The sequence below is a fragment of the Triplophysa dalaica genome, chromosome 21, assembly GCF_015846415.1.
Source record: "Triplophysa dalaica isolate WHDGS20190420 chromosome 21, ASM1584641v1, whole genome shotgun sequence".
In the NCBI taxonomy this organism is placed as follows: domain Eukaryota; kingdom Metazoa; phylum Chordata; class Actinopteri; order Cypriniformes; family Nemacheilidae; genus Triplophysa; species Triplophysa dalaica.
The window spans coordinates 12,634,771-12,653,300 of NC_079562.1; the positions used below are offsets into that span (position 1 = coordinate 12,634,771).

The 18,530-nt window shown below is 39.4% G+C and overlaps 2 protein-coding genes across 3 annotated transcripts; both read left to right on the forward strand.

The window, feature by feature from the left end:
* The first annotated feature begins 219 nt into the window (after positions 1-219).
* sp2 (sp2 transcription factor) lies at positions 220-7,602 on the forward strand. 2 transcript variants are annotated; one of them, XM_056735337.1, is made up of 8 exons: positions 220-276; positions 1,459-1,535; positions 1,768-2,529; positions 3,579-3,797; positions 3,892-4,177; positions 5,158-5,338; positions 5,462-5,655; positions 5,841-7,602. In XM_056735337.1, exons 1-8 carry the CDS (start codon positions 270-272, stop codon positions 5,939-5,941), a joined length of 1,827 nt encoding a protein of 608 aa, XP_056591315.1. In that variant the 5' UTR covers positions 220-269; the 3' UTR covers positions 5,942-7,602. The 2 variants fall into 2 exon arrangements, with proteins under 2 accessions (XP_056591315.1, XP_056591316.1); XM_056735338.1 differs by lacking the exon at positions 220-276 and adding an exon at positions 288-1,241.
* A 1,057-nt stretch (positions 7,603-8,659) lies between these two features.
* On the forward strand, positions 8,660-18,464 carry abcc10 (ATP-binding cassette, sub-family C (CFTR/MRP), member 10). Its single transcript, XM_056734380.1, has 23 exons — positions 8,660-8,747; positions 9,045-9,268; positions 9,353-10,724; positions 11,283-11,510; positions 11,842-11,998; positions 12,142-12,305; positions 12,395-12,474; positions 12,594-12,764; position 12,837; positions 13,250-13,348; positions 13,474-13,663; positions 13,926-14,003; positions 14,102-14,275; positions 14,353-14,482; positions 14,558-14,750; positions 14,899-15,242; positions 16,040-16,209; positions 16,361-16,521; positions 16,632-16,885; positions 17,019-17,164; positions 17,265-17,362; positions 17,751-17,863; positions 18,097-18,464. Exons 2-23 carry the CDS (start codon positions 9,081-9,083, stop codon positions 18,230-18,232), a joined length of 4,647 nt encoding a protein of 1,548 aa, XP_056590358.1. The 5' UTR covers positions 8,660-8,747; positions 9,045-9,080; the 3' UTR covers positions 18,233-18,464.
* The last annotated feature ends 66 nt before the right edge of the window (positions 18,465-18,530 follow it).

The window sequence follows — 18,530 nt, forward strand, 5'->3', positions numbered from 1 at the left end:
TTCAGTTCACAATTTTGATTGTCACGTAACGCCCGCCTTTTCTCTGAAAGTTCGACAACCTATTGGTCGAATATACATCCTTCAACTGTCATCGACAGCTAACCATATATCACTGGTCAGAATAAACGTCGGTCAAACCAATGTTTCACACTGATTGGTCACGATTGTTATCTCGCGGTGATTGACGTGTAACCAGATTGGCCAGGGGTTGCGGGTAGGGCGGTATCTAGTGTGGGCTCTTCAAGGCTTTACGGAGAGTGAATGTCGTCATGAGCGGTGGGTAGGAATTATAACATTGGTGTTTATATTACTATGTTACTTTCTTTAAACATTTCATCCGGCGACTTAAGCGAATAGTATTTTATGTCCTATCCTGTACCTATGTGTTTTACAAAGCAAGCGTAATACTGCGTTTATATCAAGTGCACTTCCGTAATCAGGCTTGTTTTCCGCAGCGAAGAGTTTATCTGGCTAGTTAGCACTTTAGCATGCTAAGCCAGCAGTTTCCTCCTCTAGAGCACTACGACTGTCTCTGGTCGCTTACTCCTCACGCACACTCCCCTCAAAGCGTTTTAAATGTCCCTGAAAATGCGTAAACACGTAGTAATGTCATTAAAACATTTTAATACTGAATCGCATAGATGTTTTGAACCACTAATGTAGCTTAGCTCAAACAGTTGCAGGCGTCTGAGGTTTTTAGCCTGCTAACGTTAGCAGCTGTAGCTTTAATATAACTGTTCGTTTGATTTATGCAGGCGCAAAATTATTCCAACCTCGAAATTTAGTCAAAATGCTGCTTTAGCCAAACTCTAGTTCTTAGAGGTTCCGATGAATTTTATTTATTATTTATAATCGTATTAGCTAGTAACGAGGGCAAGTTTAAATCAAGTAAAGTTGCAAACTGTTGAATTTAGTTACTGTTGAAAAGTGATCACTTTTGTATCTTATTTTAACCCTACTCTTTCTATGAAGCTTGCCAATTTAAATAAATCTACCGCCATACGCAGTACGTTTTGCTAGCCCTGTCAGCCAACTGGCAAGTGTTTATTTGGGTTGAGATCTGAGGTCCTTGTACACGTTGTGTCAATGGGGGCAGTGCTGAGTGTTTAGTACTTAAGTATATATAGTAGAGCTTTTTAATGTAAAGTGCTACAGTGGGCCTTTGATGGATTTACTCTAATGCCTGCCTGCGAATGTCCCACCCAGTGAATAACTCCTGTCTAAGGTTTAGTCTCGCACAGGTAATGCCTCCCCAGATGCTCTGACATACCTGCATGACGTTTCTAAATTCTTCACAGTTACTCAAACGTTTTGTGTTTTTACGGTTCTGTAAGGTTTCTTTGGACTTTGGTAACTAAACTAACGTCATTCCAGGCATGTGCAAAAAGTTCCAACTTCATAACTGTCGGTTAGTTAATAGGTTTTCTTCACATGAATCAATTCACTTTACTTTCACAGATCAAAAGGACAGTATGGCCGCCACTGTCGCAGTCAGCCCAAGTGAATATCTTCAGCCCTCCAACAACACTTCTCAAGTAAGATCCTTTTGATCCTTCTAGAGGAGTATGAATTTGAAAGTTTAAGCTATGCTAAAATCTACTTTTTTGTCATGTCATAGTATTATGTGGCGTGTTCTGGTATACTCGCATTCAGTGTGTATAATGATCTATAGTATATAACAAATATTGTGTACCTACCTGTTATTTTTTGCAATATATCCGAAAATGAACTTCGACATTGAGAAAAATATGTTTCTAATAATTGTAGGATTCTCAGCCCTCCCCACTGGCTCTTCTGGCAGCTACTTGCAGTAAAATTGGGCCCCCCGCTGCTCAAGCCCCCGTCAGCACACCACCGGCTCAGCCAACCACACGCCGTCTGCACCCCATCAAGCCCGCCCCTATTGCTCCGGCTCCACCCAAAAACCTTGGGTTCCTCTCTGCAAAAGGGAATGTTATCCAGCTGCCTGCAGGCCTTGGGTCCTCAGGAGCCAGCCCCATTGTTTTTACTATTCAAAGTCCTTCACGTCCAGCAGGCACATCCACTGCCAACATCCAGTACCAAATGATCCCTCAGTTCCAGGGGTCTCAGACCATTCAGATGGTGCCTCAGGGAGGACAGATCCAGATCATCCCCGGAACCAACCAGGCTATTATTACGTCACCTATGACCGTTCAGGCTTCCACACCTGCCCCGCCACCTTTGGCACCAGCACCGGTTCCCCAGCAGAAGACTGTAGCGATCAAGCCATCCTCGCAAAAGCGTCGGCAAAATAATGCCAATATAAATACCAACGTTGTACGACTTCCTAGCGGACTCACGCTGCCGCTCAATGTTGCCACGAGTGATGTGGGAGGAGCTCATGTTGTTACAGAGACTGCAGCGGCACCAGTGAAGGGCAAGAGGGGGAGGAAGAGACAATTGGCTGTGGCCCCGCCCACCCATGTCCCTCAACCAGCATCGCCGTCACCTGTGGCTGAGCAGGTTGAAGCGTTGGTAATAGAGACCACAGCTGACAATATAATTCAGGTAAGAGCGTTTTTGATATAATTCTGCTGCTTTTTCTTTTTAAAACCTTGAGTCTACCAGTATAACAGTATAGGATCAAATTTCTTACACTGCGAGTTGCTGGAGTACTGGATATCTTAAAAAACACCAAATTCGATCAGACTTGATTGCTTTAAAGTGGTCATATGACACGGCTTAAACAAATATTATTGTTGTTTTAGATGTAATGCAATGTTTATACACGATATAAGGTTAAAAAACGCTGTATTTTATACAGTATACCGTGCATGTAGTTTTACTGTGCAGATTTCTTACAAAGCGTGCTGTGTGGTATGATTAGCCAGTTGCAAAGTGATAGGTCGAATACTGAAAGCGTGTGAAGGAAATGTAACGCCTCTTAACATAATTGGAACATCAGGTTCTAAAGCAATTGTAATGACAGCTACGCCCACCTTACTTGTGTATATATTTGGGCGGTCTTAGTCAAACCATACCACGGAATGATGTAGATTTGTGGGGGTGTGGTTACAAGAGGTGTTTCAGGCAGTTATGGGTGAGCATTTGCTTTTAGGTAAAATGCATCGTTTGTTCCGACACTTTCATTTTTGCAATTGTATGTGTCTAATACATGCATGTGCAACTTATAACACACCAAAGACACAGAAAAACACGTATTCGCACCATATGACCCCTTTAAGTAACGAAGTGCAGTTGCTGCACTCTGTGTTAAATGTGTACATCAAAACGGCTGCTGCCGTTGAAACGGTTCTGGGTATGTTATAAGCACAAAAGAAGATCAAAATCATATCAGTCTTAATTTTTTACCAAGAACCATCTGTTCTCTATTAGTTTCAAATCCTGTATGCAGTAAGAGTGAAACTCGCAAAACTTACCACAAACTCAAAAGAAAGAATTGAGAAATGATGACGATGATGATGATGTTGTTTATAGAAGTAGTCTTTTTTTTAACCTACATTAAGAACATTATCTATTTTCTGGCATATATTTGTGTTAGATAATAGGTAGTTCTATTTGTTAATTCTCTATTTTGCCAACATTTCTGGTTTCAGGCAGGGAACAATCTCCTGATCGTACAGAGTCCAGGAGGGAATCAGCCTGCTATGGTGCAGCAGGTTCAGTATGTTCAGCAGAAATCGGATCAACAGGTTGTTCAGATTCCTTCACAGGCTCTAAAAGTGGTACAGGCTGCTTCTGCAACACTTCCCCCTGTACCACATAAACCCACCGTCACACCCAGTATGCATATGTCCTCCCAAGAACCCACACAGGTACTAATGAAACCCTAAATTTATTCATGCTGGCAGTGGCAGAGTGTTAATCAATAACCTGGGATTCATTTCTGTTGATCTGTATCTCTTCTAGGTGCTAATTAAAACAGCCTCGGGTGAGTGGCAGGCTGTACAGATCCAGGAGACGACGGTTACCACGCCGACCACACCCACCAGCAACCCCATACCTGCAGTGGTCTCGAAGAAGGCTCAAACAGGGACACGGAAAGAGAGAATGCTCCCTAAGATTGCCCCGGCTGGAGGAGGTCTTATAACATTGAATGCAGCTCAGCTAGCTTCTGCTGCTCAGGCTGTTCAGACCATTAATATTAATGGTGTCCAGGTGCAGGGTGTTCCTGTGACTATCACCAACGCTGGGGGTAAGTGAGTTTTACATGCAGTGAACCAATCAGAAGAATTTAGAGGAGGGGTCTTCTAGGAGATCTTCGGTTAACAGTAGCAAGTTGGCATGATAACTGTTGTATTTGATGGCAAAATGGCAGAGGAGGCGTTCTTGGCTGCACTTAAAAAAAACAGTGTCTCGCGTTTTTACATGCAGAGACGCGTTCTGTCTGAATGGACCCTTAAACAATATGTCTTCAAATAAACCCCAAACTATTTAACCTGTCTATTAAAGAAAAAGTCCAACCAACAGTAATGTTATCACTTATGACCCCCATGTTTTTCAAAACCTGTATGACTCTCTTTTTTCATGGAACAAGTAGGTGCCCGGCATATTATTACATTTTATGTTATGGGAACAAGCAAAAAAGGATTTTACTCCGATTTGTTTGATGAATTTATTTTCTTAGAAAAATGAAATTAGGCTGTGACATTGAGTGGCTCCAGCTTGTCATAAACGTGTGCATTTTGTCAATATTTTGAGTCACTCTTGTTAATAGATTTCTTTAAGGCTACATCTCATCTGCGAATACATAAAAGGATAGTTCACCCAAAAATTCCAAACCTGTATACATTTCTTTTTTCTGGTTAACACAAAGGAAGAATGCCAGGTACCAAACATATCCTATTCCCTATTGACTCCCATAGTATTTATTATCCCTAATATGAGATGAGATCTGTTTGGTTACTCTCATTCTTAAAGTTATCTTCCTTTGAGTTCAGCAGAACAAAGAAATGTATACAGGTTTGGAACAACCTGTGGGTGAGTAAATTATGGTGGAATTTTTGTTTCTGAGTGAACTATGCCTTTTATATCATTAGGTAATAGCCTTAAAATGTTTTAATTAGTGCAGTTAAGCATTTTAATCCTCACCATAAACTAATGTAAACCCAACTGTAAGAATAAAGCATGCTGTAGTGATTGTTAATGTGCATTTTGATTGAATGTTTTTTGTAGGCCAGCAGCATCTGACAGTGCAGACAGTTCCAGGTGGTGGTCTACAGCTGGGAAGTGTTCAGACACAAACAATGCAGGTAGAGCCAACACAGACACTCGCACTGGAACTGCAGAGTCAGCCAGGGGAGAAGAAACGGCGCATGGCCTGCACCTGCCCAAACTGCAAAGATGCAGAAAAGAGGTGGGAAAGTCCACCAATACCTTTAGGAATGGACTGGAGTTATTATCATTATCATGGTAATTGTATCATATACTGCATGCGTGTTGTCGAGAAACATTAACATGTGGTCCTTTTGTGCTATAGGCCAGGGGAGGTGGGGAAGAGAAAACACATCTGCCACATTGCAGGCTGTGAAAAGACCTTCCGAAAGACCTCCCTGCTCCGAGCTCATGTCCGTCTTCACACGGGAGAAAGACCCTTCGTGTGCAGCTGGGTTTTTTGCGGAAAACGATTCACACGCAGCGATGAACTGCAGCGACACGCTAGGACACACACGGGTCCGTTAAATGTTCCCACACACAAATTATAACACCTTTGTGGTTATTGTAATGCATCCATGTTTCAATTTAAGATTTATTTTTATTTGTAAGAGATTTTGAACTTGGTTGCCCTGTTTTTTTTAAAGCGGTTCATTTTTTGAATACGACGTACTCACTTGTGTGTGTTTTGTGTCTGTTTTCAGGAGACAAACGATTTGAGTGCAATAAGTGTCAGAAACGTTTCATGCGGAGTGACCACCTCACGAAGCATTACAAAACGCACATCAACACAAAGAACATGTGAAGACTGTGTTTCAAGAACTTTTGGGGATACTAAAGGAAAACTCTCATCCAGGGCTTGAAGGATAGAAGGCCAACCCCACTTCATGTGTACAATGTGGCCCTGGATAGTCACCTGTTCATACCAGCCTTTCAGGCTTGATTACACTCCTGCTGTCCCTTTTAACTCATCCTCATTGTCAGAGGAAGGCTGGCAGGCCCAAAGGTTCAGTAAGACCTAAAGCATTGTCCTCATCTGAGATTCATTAACATGGTTATAAGCAGTTGGAGAGGATGTCTTTTCAGGATGAATTTCACCACCAACAGGCACTTCAGTCAAAAATAGGAGATTCTTCTCTTCCCTAATTAAAAAATTGACATGTTCTTTTTATTTTAAGATATCATGCCCCCCACATGATGTGTAGCAGCTATTGGACAGGGTTTTCTGGCTTTTATTGTCTAAATGTTTGTTTTCATACATACAAACATACGTGTACATACATCAGCACATTTGAATACAAAAGTAATGCTTTGGGCAAACTCTTCACCCCTTCTCCTGGAACTTCTGTTGTTTAATGGCTTATAACAAGTCAGGTTTTAAATGGAAAGCTTAAAAGTTGCTTGGTTGCTAAAAGTTCAGTTGGTTGTCCTTTTAATATTTTGATGCTTTTTTGCTTTTACATTTCCATGGTTAGACAATCATGTCTTGTGTACAGAGGAGATAAGGTAAATATCAACAGGTGTTAAGATGTTTTCCACCTGTTTATTTACTATACAAAATGAGGCATAAGTTATTAAGAGAAAAACTTATTAAACCAATATCAGTGCACATATGCTTTGTGTGTCTTTGTTTAGAGATTGCTTATGTGTCTTGTAAAATGTAGATAAACAAGAATGTTTTCAGTTGTAAACTCAAAGCAGGAAGGCATTTCCATGGAGTTGAAGATCATTAAAATGAAAACCATTGAGAATGTTTTTATCTAATCTTCATTACAGGTACGCCAGCTACAGATTGATCGATTCAATAGTTCTATGTAGTCATTCCATTTGTTTTTTGTCCAAGCTCTCTAAAAAGCCTTACAAAGAAAAATATCTGTGCTCATGTATGTTTGTATAGTGTCCGAATTCATACTATTGTGTTTGGAGTGTAAAATGTAGGATAATTGTTACACAAATTTGTATTGGCTGGTGTCGCCAAGCATACGATATGGACTGTGTACAGTGTAAATGAGATGGAAAACAAAATTGTATATTTTCATTCCTATAATACGCAAGACTAATAGATTACCCTTTTTATTGACTAAAAGTTGCCTTAGTCTGCAGCACGCCATATTTAAAGAGATTTGTCCTTTTCCAGAGAACTGCATTTGTAGACCTGCTTTATTTTTGTGTCTAATTTATAAAGTGTTAAGAAATGCCAATTTATGTGCACTGACCAAATTCAGGGTTTTCACTGAGTGGATAATTTAATTACTTGGTTCATGTACCTGCATTTGATTTGACAGAATTAAAGTTCTTTATCCTTGAAATACGTTGCATTTAAAGAGCCCCGGCTTAGAAAATTGGTAGATAAACCTGTGTTTGTATTACTTGTATTAAGGAGCTTAGACCAGAGAACTTGCTATCTTTTTCTACAGTCAGACCACCTCTTCCACTCACCTAATAAAGCGTAACACAAAACAGTCAGCAATTAGTGTTTCTTTGTTTTTGATGTGAACAAATCTAATCATTCTCTTTAAAATAGCGTACCAGTATGGACTTTACCATTTTAAAATTTAGGAATAGTTTAACTATTTGTTGATTGTACAGTAAAACCATAGTAAACAAAGTTTCACCTTCCTGTTTCAGTTTATTAACACTACAAAACAATTGAACAAACTACGACTATTCAATTTTATATTCAATTTTCAAAAGCAGCTAGGAAAAAGCAGTTAGGAGAAAAATAGAAAAACACAGAAAAGATAAAACACAGTACAGTGGATGGTGTTTATAGTACAAGCAAGATCATTCTAATAAAGAAATGTTAACGTTGACGAGGAACTGCTTCTTAATAAGAGGGAGAGCTTATTAGTTGTGATTTAGGAATTAGCTAACAAAAACATTTAAAACTACATCAAAATGTAAAATAAATATCTTGTAGGTATTCATTATATATATGAGATTAAAAATAAAATGAATTAATTCATGAGTCACAAGGAAGTTTTAGTGGTTTCAGGAGCTTAGTATGCAACATAAACTTTTTAAACAAATTTTAAATATGCAAAAATAAAATGTAGATAATATAAAAAGTATGAAAGTGGAAAGTTATTCACAGATATATACATAGTAGGTACTGTAGCCTATATTATAACATTTACATTTATTCATTTGGAAGACGCTATATAATAGAATATAAACATGTATTTTCATAATTATACATAAACCTTAAAGCACACAATAACCGTTGACCAATAACCTTTAAACAATGGTGTTTAAAGGGTGTTAGTTGTATTAAAAATAGTACTTAGTACTTACTTTACTATAATAAAAACCATGGTTAACTGGGGTAATTTTCCTAGGGTACATTTGCTACCAGTTTTTATGCTTATAAGTTTTTATCGCCGTTTGGACGGGCAACAAACATCCTATTTTTGTGTAACACAAAGGAAAGAAAGGCATTATTCATAGAAATTGTATTTAGGTGACATGCTTCTAAAAGTCTAGTTGACTATCAGGGGACTTTTATTTTAAAACTTACAGCCGTCGGGACTCGGAAGTTCTTCGCTTCACAGCTGACGCTGGTTTATCTGATGCCTGGAGAATAAAAACACATTTGCAGTTACTAACAGCAGGTACATAACGTTCATATGACTTTACTACTATAAAGTACTTTACTACTAACGTTAAAGCGTTAGCAGCGCTTATTTCTAGACACAATGTCTCATGTTAGTATCAGAAGTATTTACATTTACAAACACCTGCAGAAACAATGTTTCTCTCCATATAGCTTGAAAATAAAAAAATGTAAGAATATTCCTACTTAACCTAAGACATGTCAGACATTGGTTGTGTCGCCAAAACATATTGGCAGTGTAAGTTCTATCTAAACCATCGCCTTATACAAACCTTGACAATCGTGTTTGCCTCAGGGCTGCCGTTCAGTCCTCAGATGTTCACAGAAGGTCATGGGACAAAGCACAGGTGGATATGGACCTGCTGAGCTCATATCAGAGCTGTGTCACACTGATGTGAACAGTCCATTACCTGTGTGGCAGAATGGGACCATCAGTCCCTGTCTGAACCAGCTGCTGTTTGGGTCACTCTCACATGCTGTTATTGCAGTCATCTGTGCCTGTTACATAAATGTGCCCAGGTACCTGTAAAATTATATAATCCACGCTGTTATAAACATATTTTTTTATATTATTTTATATAACTTTTGTCTTATTTCCCACAGACTTAGCCATATTGCATCCTCACTTCCCATCGGCTGGGGCTTCAGGTCTGCATCCGCCCTCCTGTTGGCTCTTCTTTTTGTAGCAGACTTGGTCCTTGTTTTTGAGCTCCAAGCCCCAGACAAATACCTTGACGTATTAGCTGATGGATGTGGCGTGTTGGCCTGGTTGGTCCATTTCGGTGCACTTTTGGCCTTTCAAAGATCAATTTACAGAAGAACTCGAGGCCCAGCTGCTCTTCCTGTACTTGTTGTTCTTTCAATCCCTAACCTCGCATTCACCCTCGCTGTTTATATCCAAGAACACGTTTACTTTGATATCTCGAAGCCTCTGCAGGTTGTCCGGTTAGCTTTGACTGTAACCAGGGCTGTTCTGGTTCTAGTCTACCTGCTTGCCTATACCTTCCCCTGTTACAGAACTCAAAGGGACGTCTTCTCCTGTAATGCGGAGGATGTGACTCCTTTGATTGTCTCTGAGGAGGATGAAAGCGTGACTGTAGCAGAAGACGGATGCAGCTGGCTGTCCAGGTTACTGTATCTGTGGCTGAATCCCTTGCTTAGGCGAGGCAAACGTGGAGAGCTGGAGAGGCCGTCGGACGTCTTTCAGCTGCCACATCGATTACGTACCAAAGCAGTCGTTATACGATTCCAACAATGCTGGCAGAAGTGTCTAAAAAAATCTAAAGGTTCAGAAAGATCTGCGAAGTGGGATCGGCATCTAAGAGGGAACCTACAAGACAACTCCTGGAGTGATGCTCAGCCGGAAGGAGCACCTGAAGGAGAGGGACAACAGGAAGTCAGGCTGTTTCAAGTGTTACACAAGGCTTTCGGTCTGCGTTACTACCTCTTGGGTGTGTTGAAGTTGGTGGCCAGTATGCTGTCTTTTGCAGGACCCCTGCTTTTAAGTGCACTAGTGGGTTTTATGGAGAAAGAAGGAGCACCAGTGAGCCAGGGCATGTGGTGCACTGTTGGACTTTTTGCCAGTACGTTTGTTGCTGCTGTCTTGAGAAACATCTTTGTTTATGAAGTCTCAAAGGTTGCACTGGAGGCTCGGGCCGCCGTGATATCCGTCATATACAGTAAAACTCTGAAGGTCAGTGCATCCGCTCTGGCACGCTTCAACATGGGTGAGGTGGTCAACTTCATGAGCACTGACACAGACCGTCTGGTGAATTTCTTCAACAGTTTCCACGAGGTTTGGAGTCTTCCCTTCCAGTTTGTCCTCGCACTTTACCTGCTTTACCTTCAGGTTGGCGTGGCCTTTTTGGGAGGGGTGGGTGTTGCCCTGCTGCTTGTGCCCTTGAATAAAGTCTTGGCTTCCCGGATTTTGGAAAACAACAAACGAATGTTGGTGCACAAGGATGGAAGAGTGAAGGTGTGTCTTTCGCATCTGTTCATTTCCATTTTCGATTCCATTTTATGATTTTTAAAGTGAACATGAAATCAATATTGATTGTTTGCTTTCTTAAAAACAGTCCGTGTGATAATGGACTGTTAACAATGTTAAAGGGATACTTCACCTAAAAATGAAAATTCTGTCATCATTTACTCACCTCAGAGTTGTTCCAAATCAAGTCTTTGTTATGATGAACACATTGAAAGATATTTAGAAGAATGCTTATTACCAAACAGATCTTGACCCCCATTGACTCCCATAGTAAGAAAAAATATTTTATCAGTTTTCATGTTCTGTTTAAGTCAATTTGAAGAATGTAGGACAGCAAACAGTTCTGGGGAACTTTGGACTACCATTGTATATTTTCCTACTATTGAAGTCCAAATCTGTCTGCTTATAAGCATTCTTCCAAATATCTTTCACTGTGATTATACAGATTTGGAACGACATGAAGTTGTGTAAATGATGACAGAATTTTTGGGAAGTATCCCTTTAACCAACTGTCAAACAACTGAAGCTTCTTGTTTTTATTCTAAGCTCATGACAGAGATTCTTTTCGGGATTCGGGTCCTGAAGTACTACAGCTGGGAGGAGCATTTCTCTCAGAAGATTGCTGAGGCTCGCAAACAAGAGCTACACCATCTGAAAATGCTGAAGTACCTGGATGCTGTGTGTGTGTACACATGGGCTGCTTTACCTGTGGTCGTCTCTATACTCACCTTCGTCACATACGTCCTGCTGGGAAACAGTCTTACAGCTGCAAAGGTGTGTAGCTCCCTTCAGTTAAACATTTCAGATTAAAGTGATAGCTCACCCAAAAATAAAAATTCTGTCCTCATTTACTCCCGCTCATGTCATTTTAATCCTCCATGATTTCTATCTTCTGAAGAACACAAAAGAAGATATTTTGAAGAACGCTGGTAACTAAGCACAGACGGTACTATTAACTTCTATTGTATGGACACAAAATCAGTGCCAAGTCAATGGGTACCATCGGTTACCAACATTCTTCAAAGTATCTTCTTTTGTGTTCTGCAGAAGAAAGAAAATCAAGTGAATTGCATGGCTTAATATTATAATAAATATTTTTCAATAGGTATTCAGTACTCTAGCTCTAGTAGGGATGCTCATTTTACCACTTAATGCTTTCCCGTGGGTGTTGAATGGAACGCTGGAAGCTAAAGTGTCTTTGGACCGTATTCAGCGATTCCTTACACTACAAGACCAAGATCTCTCTGTCTACTACAGTCAAGGTAAATGCCATACCAGAGCTGACTGTAACCTTTTTGATATATTTTTCAAATATATCGCCTAATTTACTTAATAATAATTATGAACTTGCTGGTTAAGATTTAAGTTTCATGTAAAAATATATTTGAATAATATTACTCTGTAGTGTCCCCAGAAGACCCTCCCTCCTTAGTTCAGATGGACCAGGCAAGTTTTTCTTGGAAACAGTCAGAGGATTCGCATTCTGTCAGCATATCTGATGGAAAAGAAGAGGACGGGTCGTCTCCCAGGAGCTTTTACCTGCATTCACTCAACCTAAGCATCAAGAGGGTATGTGACCATCACCATCTGAATGGTTTATTAATATTATCCTGTTGATTTACAGGGTTTGTAAATGTCTCTGTCGATGTATGTTCCAGGGCTCTCTGGTGGTTGTGGTGGGAAAGGTTGGCTGCGGAAAAAGCTCCCTGCTGGCTGCCATAACAGGAGAACTTGACAGGTACAAATCCATAGTATTCAGCATTATGAAAAACTTAATAAGCAGAGACTAGTCTAAATCAGTTTTAATCGCTGTAAATGTTTACATTCATGATGAGTTAGAGGTTTTGTCTATTGTAGGTGTGGAGGGGTCGTGTATGTTGAGGGAAGAGAGCAGGGATTTGGATTGGCTGTCCAGGAGCCGTGGATCCAGCATGCAACAGTGCGGGACAACATTCTTTTCGGCAGAGAATTTGACAGCACTTTCTATCAGACTGTGATTGATGCCTGTGCCCTTGCTGATGATCTCAAGTGTGGGTCTATATTTATCTCATTATTTTGACATTTCCCAGCTTTCATTGTACGTAATTGAGAAGCATTAAGCGTGATTTTATCAGTATTTTACTTAAAACGACTCCGATTTGATTTGGGACCTACATTTAGAATAGGGATGCCACGATATTCTGGAATTGTAAAAATTGTGATATTGATGACCGGGATTGTTTTTATTTTGTTAATATCACACATGATACCTGAATCTGGTTGGCGCTCGGCGGTGAATTTGCCTTTAATATGAATTAAATTGCATTATTTATTGGAAAAGCAAAATCAGGAGATATTGTGATAAGATATTATTATGAATTCATAATAAATGTTTATTATGGTCTTTGATTGTTAGTTTTTTCCTGTTACAAATAAAACCCTGCATGTCGTTAAGACTTGGTTACGAATTTTGTCATCATGTCAATATCATTGCAGTGTTATGAAACAGGCTGAACTGTGGTGTGTTTCTTCAGGTCTTGCCTGATGGGGATCAGACAGAGGTTGGGGAGAATGGGGTCAACCTAAGCGGAGGACAGAAGAGCCGGCTTGCTCTAGCTCGAGCTGTTTATATGGTGCGTGTATACCAAGAAATTATCAAACCAAAGATTGTCTGAGTAATAGTTTAGATTGAAACATTTTAGTGGTTTGGGCAGAAATATAATGTAGATATAACAGAACATTCATTCTCATATTTCAGGAGAAAGAAATCTATCTGCTGGATGATCCTTTAGCAGCAGTGGATGCTGACGTTGCCCACCATCTCATGGAGAAATGCATCTTGGGAATTCTCAAGAACAAGACCACAATTGTTTGCACTCATCGGGTAGAGTTTGTTAATAAAGCGGATGTGGTGGTGCTGATGGACAATGGGAAGATTGTTAGAACAGGTACTGTCCTTCTGATGACTTTTTCTGAATTTGCATATTCATTTGTGTAAGGGATACATATTATGTAAGGGATAGATACAGTCAGACAATCATTGCAAAACAAACCTCTAAAGACTGAAAATGTCATCCTGAAAGAGTTTATTCTGTGATGGTGATTGGTCGACTGTACTGTTCCCACTGTTACAATCATAAATATAGCTAGTGGTGCCCACTTTGCACTGAACATCAGATTTACTCATGGAAATCCATCTTTTTGGTTTAGGGACACCAAATGAAGTTCTGTCTCTAGTTAAATCTGTCCCTAAAGACAGCAAGAACAACAGCAATGCTAAGGAAAAAGGTACTCCCTTTTCATTATCATGTAACTGTGCCATAGGCATCACCAATGTGTTTTCAAAATACACATCTATTGTAATTATTTAAACAAACTTTCTCAAGATGGGTTAGGTGGAAAGGAAGAGGTGACCAATGAGCCAGAGGCGGAGTTAAATAGGCTTGGGGAGGAGCAGAAGCAAATGGGCCAGCTTTCCTTGGCTGTGTACCGCTCCTATTGGAGAGCAGTGGGTGGATGCATGGCTGTGTCAGTCTTACTCTCCCTTTTACTAATGCAAGGTACTAACAGTTATATCAATATCGCCTGAATGTGAAATTATCTTATTAAAACGGTTATAATACCCTGTTCTGTGCAGCATCTAAAAATGTGTCTGACTGGTGGCTGTCTCATTGGATTTCACATATGAAGGATAATGTGACTCAGCTGGTGTCTCTGTCAGCTGGTCCACTTTTAACACTGAACATAATCCCTCCTGAAAAACTCATGTGAGTTTGAATTTTGAAATTTGTGTAAATGTTTTATTTATATTTTCATCAAGAATGAAATGTACTTTTTGTCAGGTTTCATGTACCTGATAGAGGGTCAGAGACTTCGGGGAATTTGAGCTCTGAACTGAAGTTTTACATGACGGTGTATGGATCTCTGGCGGCTGCTAACACGCTCTTCACAGCTGCTCGTGCTTTTCTCTTCGCTTATGGAGGGATCTGTGCTGCTACTGTTGTTCATAAGAGAGTATTGTCCAGTGTGCTTAAGGTACCCGTAATTTATCAAAAATAGGATTTACTTCATTACTTCAAAGTAATTGTTGATCATTTTTAATTAAAAATATAAGAGTAAAAAGAGTATTTTGCATATGTGTGTGTGTGTGTGTATTTATATAATTTAATTGCTTCCATTCTAGGCCACAATGACGTTTTTTGACACTACACCTCTTGGTCGGATCCTAAATCGATTCTCCTCGGATATTTACATTGTGGATGACTCCCTCCCCTTCGTCTTAAACATTTTTCTTGCAAATGTGTTTGGGCTGCTTGGGATGCTGGTGGTCATGAGCTATGGTTTGCCTTGGGTGCTACTCCCCTTGGTTCCACTGGGGGCGCTTTATTACCAAACTCAGTGTTTCTATCGGCACTCGTCCCGTGAGCTCAAACGACTGTTCAGTCTAACTCTCTCACCTGTTTATTCACACTTCTCCGAGACTCTCACTGGCCTTTCCACAGTGCGGGCCAGCGGACACACTGCAAGGTACTAAAGTTACCTGTGTTTGTCTTTACATAATCAGTTTAGATGTAATTTCTTATATGTGTGTATATATATATATATATATATATATATATATATATATATATAAATCATAAATATGAATATATTGCAAAAATATTTTCATTACCTTAATGTTATAATGTAGAGGACTTTTTAAATTAACAAATTAAAATTTATATGATGTTGATAATTAAAATTAATATATTTTTTCTTGTTTACATTTAAAAAAATAGAAATATAGGAATATATATAACTTTAAGTAACATGCATTAAAATGTACATAATATAAAAATAATATTTATTTTTTCTTAAAATTATAATATTTTTAATATATATAATTATTCTTTTTTTAATATAGTTTAATTTTAAATGCATGGACAGATTAATGTTTTATTGTGGTTTTCATTAAAATATCACAATTCCAAACTTTTTATGGTCTTAATTTCTACATTCAAACTATTAATAATATTTTTTCATCCCCTTTTAATACTTTATTTATTTTGTAAAATATACTTGTTTTTTCATTATAATGTAAATTATGACCCAGACTGCTTTTGCGATTTTCATCCCTTTATAGTTCAATACTTTCTCAAATTATTTTCAAATGACTCAACGATAATGAAACGGATTTAGGTCTGCGTTGCTTTGTGTAATTAATCTACTAATAATTCTAATTAACATCTTTGTGATGACAGCAGTACTGTAAAGACTTTTGTATGACTGACTGACTATTGTGTCTATGTCTGTTTACAACTTAGTTTCTGTTTGTTTGTGAGCAGATTCGAAGAGGAGAACGAGAGACGTTTAGAACAGAATCAATGCTGTCTCTTCAACAGTAACGCTGCCATGCAATGGCTGGACATTCGTCTTCAGATGATTGGTGTCACCGTGGTAACCGGCATCAGTGTGATTGCTGTTATCCAGCATCAGATGAAATCCATCGACCCAGGTTGGTATCTATTTGTGACTAGAATGATCTTACGATTAGGAATTGCTCTTTACCAGAGCAATTTTACAAAAAGTGTTTAAAAGTGTCATTGCATCCGCCTTCACTATCATATGCCTCTTGCAAGAAGTTTTAACAAGTGCTCTTTTTTTAGGTCTGGTAGGTCTGTCTCTGTCCTACGCACTGTCCATCACCAGCCTGCTGTCAGGCCTGATCTGTGGCTTTGCGCAGACAGAGATGCAGCTGGTGAGCGTAGAGCGTACCGAAGAATATTCCACCAACATCCCACAGGAGCCTCAGCAAGCTAACATGGAGGTCAGAAACGTGCTAAGATACTGACTCAAGACCATTGACTATTAAACCAGCAGTTTCCAAACTATTCAAACTGTCCTTAAAATGCTCAACCTGAAATTGTACATCTGCAGGTTTCAGACTTGTGGCCCGAACATGGACGAGTTCAGTTCGTGGGTGCTGTGTTGGCGTACCGGCCAGGCTTACCCAATGCTCTTGATGGAGTCAGCCTGGAAGTATTACCTGGTGAGAAGGTCGGCATTGTTGGTCGTACAGGCTCAGGGAAATCCTCATTGTTTCTTGCCCTATTTCGCATGGTGGAGCTGAACCAGGGTCAGATTCTGGTGGATGAAGTGGACATCAGCTCTGTCAGACTTAGTCACCTGAGGTAAGAGTCTCTATACATCAGAACCCCTGTCCATGTGATTATTTCACTTAGCCTTTTGTCCCGTGTTGTCTGTGATTGTTATGTGGAGCACACTTCTTATAAATCCTGATCAACTTTGTGATGCCCTCTACAGGTCAAAGCTGGCCATCATTCCTCAGGATCCCTTCTTGTTCTCCAGCTCAGTGCGAGAGAACCTCGATCCACACGGGCGTCATCCAGACTACCGGCTGCTGGAGGCTCTCGAGCAGTGCCACCTGGGAGATGTAGCACAGAGAATCGGTTAGAGTTGTTAATCTTTGCTGACATGCACAGCTTAGGTTCATCCGTACTGAAAGGATTTAGTGTTGAAAACAGGATTTGTTTTGTCTGTTCACGGCAGGTGGCCTGGATTCTGAGGTTGGAGAGAGGGGAAAGTCTCTGTCTGTGGGTCAAAGGCAGCTGCTTTGTCTTGCTCGTGCTCTGCTCACTGAGGCGAATGTATGTGTTTAAAAATAGAAAAAATAAACTTGGCCTCAACAAAGACAATTGTTTTAGAAACATTTTTATTAGGACTTTTTATTCGGAACAATATATATATATATATGTTTACAATATTTGTAATTTTTTCCTTATCATTTTTTATAATTCTTTATCATTTTCCTTAACTAAGAATCATCATAATTCACAAAAATAATATCAAAAACAAATGTTAATGCATAATAAGTAACAAAAGACTGTTGGAACACAAGAACTCAAGCATTGACCTGACCTCTTACACACTGGCCCCAGGTTATCGAACATCTTGATTGTTGAGCCCCTAAAGGAAAGAAAACAAACACCTCTCATTGTGCTTTCTGTTTTTTTTCGTTTATTTTCGCTTCAATAGATTTTATGCATTGATGAGGCCACAGCCAGTGTAGACCAGAAGACCGACCTACTCCTGCAGAAAACGATCCGAGAGAAATTCAAGCATAAAACCGTCCTCACCATCGCCCACAGGTTCTTTTTTACTACTTCGTAATATTTGGGTGACAATACCCTTAAACTGTTTTTTGTCTACATGATTTAACACAGCTTAAACGTTTTGTTTTAGTGAAATCTATTTAGTACTAATATTTTTTTCATGACAAATTTTGGTTGCTATAATAATAAGGGTTGAACTTTGCAGTCTGCAACATTCTTCGATGCGTAGTCATACCGTACAAACCCAACCTGTCTTCATTATCCCACAGGCTGAATACAATCATGGACTCCGACAGAGTACTGGTGATGCATGCTGGGAAGGTGGTGGAGTTTGACAGCCCGGGCGCTTTGTGTCAAAAAGAGGATTCGGTTTTCCTTAAACTTGTACGTGGAGGGGACGAGTGAGCAACCGCTTCAGGACTGACTTGAAAAATCTGCAAATTAAAAAGAGCATTTTAATAAGCCATAGTTCTACCTTTCTGGTTATGGTAGAATCTGATGCATGGCCATGAAAAACTAGCACGTACCTGCAGTTTTAATCATGTTATACTGTAAAAGTCTTTGTTATTTTTTTATTTTAAGTCTATTTGTTATAAACAAGAAGTATGTTCTAACATAAAAATTGTGTTTTTACAGATTTGCATTCTTTATTTTTAATATCTGATTGGGATAGGACTCCATCCTTACCTTTTTGTAAAGGTTT

Excerpts from the sequence above, each read along its gene's own strand:
- abcc10 (XM_056734380.1), top strand. The coding sequence starts at position 9,081 with ATGGGACAAAGCACAGGTGGATATGGACCTGCTGAGCTCATATCAGAG. Across the intron at positions 11,999-12,141 it reads CTCTGTCTACTACAGTCAAG|TGTCCCCAGAAGACCCTCCC; the intron begins GTAAATGCCATA and ends ATTACTCTGTAG. Across the intron at positions 16,210-16,360 it reads GATGAAATCCATCGACCCAG|GTCTGGTAGGTCTGTCTCTG; the intron begins GTTGGTATCTAT and ends CTCTTTTTTTAG.
- sp2 (XM_056735337.1), top strand. Across the intron at positions 3,798-3,891 it reads CCTCCCAAGAACCCACACAG|GTGCTAATTAAAACAGCCTC; the intron begins GTACTAATGAAA and ends TATCTCTTCTAG. Across the intron at positions 4,178-5,157 it reads GACTATCACCAACGCTGGGG|GCCAGCAGCATCTGACAGTG; the intron begins GTAAGTGAGTTT and ends TGTTTTTTGTAG.